This window comes from Ciona intestinalis, unplaced genomic scaffold, assembly GCF_000224145.3.
Source record: "Ciona intestinalis unplaced genomic scaffold, KH HT001095.1, whole genome shotgun sequence".
Lineage (NCBI taxonomy): Eukaryota > Metazoa > Chordata > Ascidiacea > Phlebobranchia > Cionidae > Ciona > Ciona intestinalis.
Window position 1 is genome coordinate 19,210 of NW_004191416.1, and position 4,514 is coordinate 23,723.

Genomic DNA, 4,514 nt, shown 5'->3' on the forward strand with positions numbered 1-4,514 from the left:
GCACATAATATCCTAACACCCTGATCGTGTTTTAAACAATTAACAACTGTCTATGGGAGTCGTAAGGATACGGTTTTATAAATCTTTGTATGTTCTTTGTTTACCACCAAATTGGATAAGAAAACAAAATGAAAAGATGTCCCCTCTTCTTACACCCTACTATTTTCATAAACTGTACTATAATTTATAACTTCAATATCAGCTATTATTAAGTTTTGAAATCTAAAAAAAAAAACTAATTTTTTGGCAGATTGACGTTTTGTTATCCAACGAACTTACTCAGTGCATGCTCATGTGTGATGTTGATTCAAAACTTCTTATAACTGGATGCTGCAATGGAAATATTGTTATGTGGGATATTGAGACTGGATCAGTTACAAACATGTAAGTCTTAACCTATTTTAATACAGCTAAAACACCAATTATAATTGAAATATAAATATTATCTTTTTATCACAACATATTGAGTCATTAACACATACATTTGACTTCTGCCCACTTACGAGTTACCAAGTCGTCTCTGCTACCATTTTGGGTGTGTGTGATCTTGGGCAAGACACTTAACGGCAATTGCTCCAACCCAGTGGTCACTAATCGGTTGTCTAAATTATCAGCCACATACAAAAAAAATTTAAAAAATAATCACCTACAAATTAAAATACATGGTAACTCGTGAGCTGGCACGAGGTGTAGGAAAAAGAACATCTGTGTTATAACGACTGTTGTTTTCCAGCCACGCGAAAGTAAAGTTAGTTACAATTAGTATTCATTAATGGAATATTAATATCACTTATTTATCACTCCTTGGTGAGTCAGCAATACATACATTTTACTTTGTGACTTCCTTACGAGTTACCAAGTATGTAACTTTTGTATAAATATACAATAACATAATTCAGTTTTTTATTTTATTCAGTTAAATTTATGACAAACGAATAACCTTTCTTTTAAAGTTTTAATTTCATGTATTCTATTATTACTAAGATTTTTTTAATTAAAAGAAAATTAAGTTGATTTTTTCGATTTTTGTTTCATAAATATATCATAAATAAGAAACTGTTTTTTTTATAGAATCGAGTTTAGTAAAGCAGAACTTGCGAGTAGCTATGAAAGTCATCGTCATCGAAACAAAGAGCTCTTCCCTCATCGTGTTAACGGGATGCTTATCTTGCTCCACGTGATCTTCCGTCCTGATCCGGAGGAGCTCAAGAAAAGGAGGAAACTGTTGAAGCAGCAGAAGATGGAAAAAGAAATGGCTGAAGATGAAAATGTGGGTTTTTAAAAAAAATAGAACAACTTTAAGTCCACTCAGTATCACAAAGTGGAATACTGACAATTTAGAAGAATTCTTGAAAGAAAAATTAATCAAAGTTCATATAAATTTCATCATTTAGTTAAAACGCTCCAGACTGTACATTTTGAGATTCAATCATATAATTTTGCATTTATTTTTTTAAATATTTATTTAGTTTAAATCTCTGGTAATGTTTAAATGGTAGCTGAAGTTTCTGGCTTATATATATACATATATATATATATATATATATATATGTATATATATATATATATATGGCAATTTTATTTTAAATGCAAGTCATGCTAGTCATATTTTAATACACTATATACAAATTGGTTTAAAAATTATAGGTTTATGAAGTTAAAACCTTGCATAAAAACTCAATAATGTCACAGGGTGCTTTAAACTACAGACTTGTATGCAGCCATCCCCATTTTAACCAATCAAATCGCTCGGTTACGCTTATTTCTATAAAACACATATCCAAGCACTATACCCATTAAGTCGCAAAAAAAATAACCCATAACCAAAGCAAAATCGAGCAATTTGATTGATTCTAAACTGAAATGTCTGTATAACAGTCATATTTTAGATATTTGCTTACAGTATTTTTGCCTTTAGCATATGCTATAGTTTGTATAACATGTCCCATACATAGTTTATGGTGTGGGTTATATTTTTTACAAATCATTTTTTTCTAGAAATCCTCAGATGAGGATGACAATGATGATCAAGCAGAAGAAGAAGAAGAATTAGACATTCAGGTAGTTTTTTAAAAAAGTTACTGAAAAAAAATGTTTTTTTTGCAAATAGGGAAGACTCATAGTTTAAACGCCAGGGGGTAAAAATACTTTGGTAAAATTGCCAAAAAAATTTGGCTGCTGAACCTTCTAAACACAAAATAGTAAAAATAAACTTGTATTGGATTGTATTTAGTTAAAATAAATTAAATTAAGGTAGTCTAGCTCTTGTTAAAACTTCTTACTTTATCCTCACGTGGCAGGAAATGACATATTGACATACGTTAGATATTTGTATTTTGTTTTATACACCGCGTACCAGCTTAGGAGTTACCATGTATGTTACTTTGTAGGTGATTATTTTGGGGGGATTTTTTCATTTTTTTATGTGTGACTGATAATTTGGACAACCCATTAGTGACCACTGGGTTGGAGCAATTGTTGTTAAGTGTCTTGCCCAAGGACACATACGCCTACAATGGTAGCAGCGACGAGCCTTGAACCCATTACTTCTGGGTTGAAATCAGGTGCGCTAACCAACTGTGCTATGGCAATCTTAGTTAATTATCCCCGATTGTTCTTTCTGCTAGGAGGATGGTAGTGATTCAGAAGATCATGAAGATGATGATCACGATCATGAGTTGGATCATGAACTTTTCATGAAAGATGAGCCGATAAAAATGGTGGAAATTAAATTTCCAAAAGTGATCGCATCTTGCCATCAAGATTCACACATTAGGTAAATAATTTGTTGATGGAAACTTAGAACGTCGTAAATTGTGTAGCACAGGTTAAACTGCACAAGTTATAATTATAATTTATAATAGCACAAGTTATCATATTATAGCACAAGTTACACACAAGGTATCTGGCTGAGTGGTGAGGCGCTTGCATTGTTTGTAACTTAATAATATTAAGTTTAATATTCAACATTAATAGGCGTATGTGTCCTTTGGCAAGACACTTAACGTACATTGCACCAAAAACAGGTTGTAGCACCCGTGGGTCAGGATAATGGCCAACTTTTGCCTAAATCCTACATTCGTGCTGTAGGACCTCACCCATGTAGAATAGAATGAAAGTAGAAAATGTTTATTTTTAGATTTTGGTCGCAAAGTGGCGACCTTCTGTGCTCTGTAACTCCAATGATGCGAATCTTGTCTCCGCTTACTTGCTTGTGCTGTGATGAGTTCGCAAATCTTATTATTGCCGGAGATGCAAGTAAATATGAAAACAAAAAAGTTCAAACAATTTAAAAATAAAAAAGTTTTTGGAAATCATTTAGTAACAGTTATACTACAACTAAGTTTTTTTTTATATTGTTGTGTGTAGCCTTAGTATGTTTTTTTTTAAACTCAAAAAAACTCATGTATTATCATTTTAATCAACAGATGTCAAAATGTTTTTATAAAGATTAATGTTTTACAAACTTCTTTATTAAAATAAATGTCCCTGTTATGGTCATTTAAAAAAGTGTATATATTTTTGGGGTGACCCTATATATATATATATATAGGCATATATGATTTATGCATAATTTTTTGGCTTTCTGAAACTTTTTTTTTTTAAATAAATATTTAGCGTTTTTTTTTGCTTTTTTAAAATAAAATTGGGGGGGGGATTTTTAAACGGTGAAAATTATTTTTACAGAGGGTTATGTCATTGTGTGGGAAGTCACTGAGTTTCTACAAAAAACCACAACAGTTTTCTCTCAGCCTGCTAGGCAGGAACTAGTGAAGCAAGTTGTATGTTGGAGAGCCCACCTTACAAAAGTTGTCAGTTTATGTTTTGATAATAAAAGCAAAGTCTTGATTTCTGCTTCATCGGATGGCTCTGTAAGGTAGGTCAAAATTTGTCCTTTTTTAAAGAAAACTAATTTTTTTGCACAGATTTGTTAAGGTTTGCTATAAAATTAAATCTTAAGAACATTTAAAATACTAAAATTTAAAATAAAGCGTCAAAATGAAACATTAAACCGAAAATAAATTTATCATTTACATTTACGCTACATTAGTTCGCCACCACACAGAAAAAAATCTTTAACATATTACATATTTGGTAATTTATAAGCAGACATGAGGTATATAAAGCAGAACACTGATGTTATACCTTCTAAAGTTACCCCATCATATGTGGATAAATAAGTGACATTCATTCATTCATTTGTAGAGTGTGAATAAGTGACATTCATTTTTCATTCATTCATTTGTAGAGTGTGAATAAGTGACATTCATTCATTTATTCATTCATTTGTAGAGTGTGAATAAGTGACATTCATTTTTCATTCATTCATTTGTAGAGTGTGAATAAGTGACATTCATTCATTCATTTATAGAGTGTGAATAAGTGACATTCATTCATTCATTCATTTGTAGAGTGTGAATAAGTGAGATTCATTTGTAGAGTGTGAATAAGTGACATTCATTCATTCATTTATAGAGTGTGAATAAGTGACATTCATACATTCATTGTATTAC

The 4,514-nt window shown here is 31.0% G+C and overlaps 1 protein-coding gene across 1 annotated transcript in view; it reads left to right on the forward strand.

Moving 5' to 3' along the window:
* Positions 1–218: 218 nt before the first annotated feature.
* LOC101243258 (WD repeat-containing protein 64-like) overlaps positions 219–4,514 on the forward strand; it is a 12,024-nt gene continuing 7,728 nt past the window's right edge. Inside the window, exons 1-6 of the mRNA XM_018817033.2 lie at positions 219–384; positions 1,072–1,270; positions 1,999–2,061; positions 2,628–2,776; positions 3,140–3,258; positions 3,688–3,877. Of these exons, the coding sequence (XP_018672578.1) occupies positions 287–384; positions 1,072–1,270; positions 1,999–2,061; positions 2,628–2,776; positions 3,140–3,258; positions 3,688–3,877 (818 nt within the window). The 5' untranslated portion in view covers positions 219–286. The remainder of the gene's footprint in view (positions 385–1,071; positions 1,271–1,998; positions 2,062–2,627; positions 2,777–3,139; positions 3,259–3,687; positions 3,878–4,514) is intronic.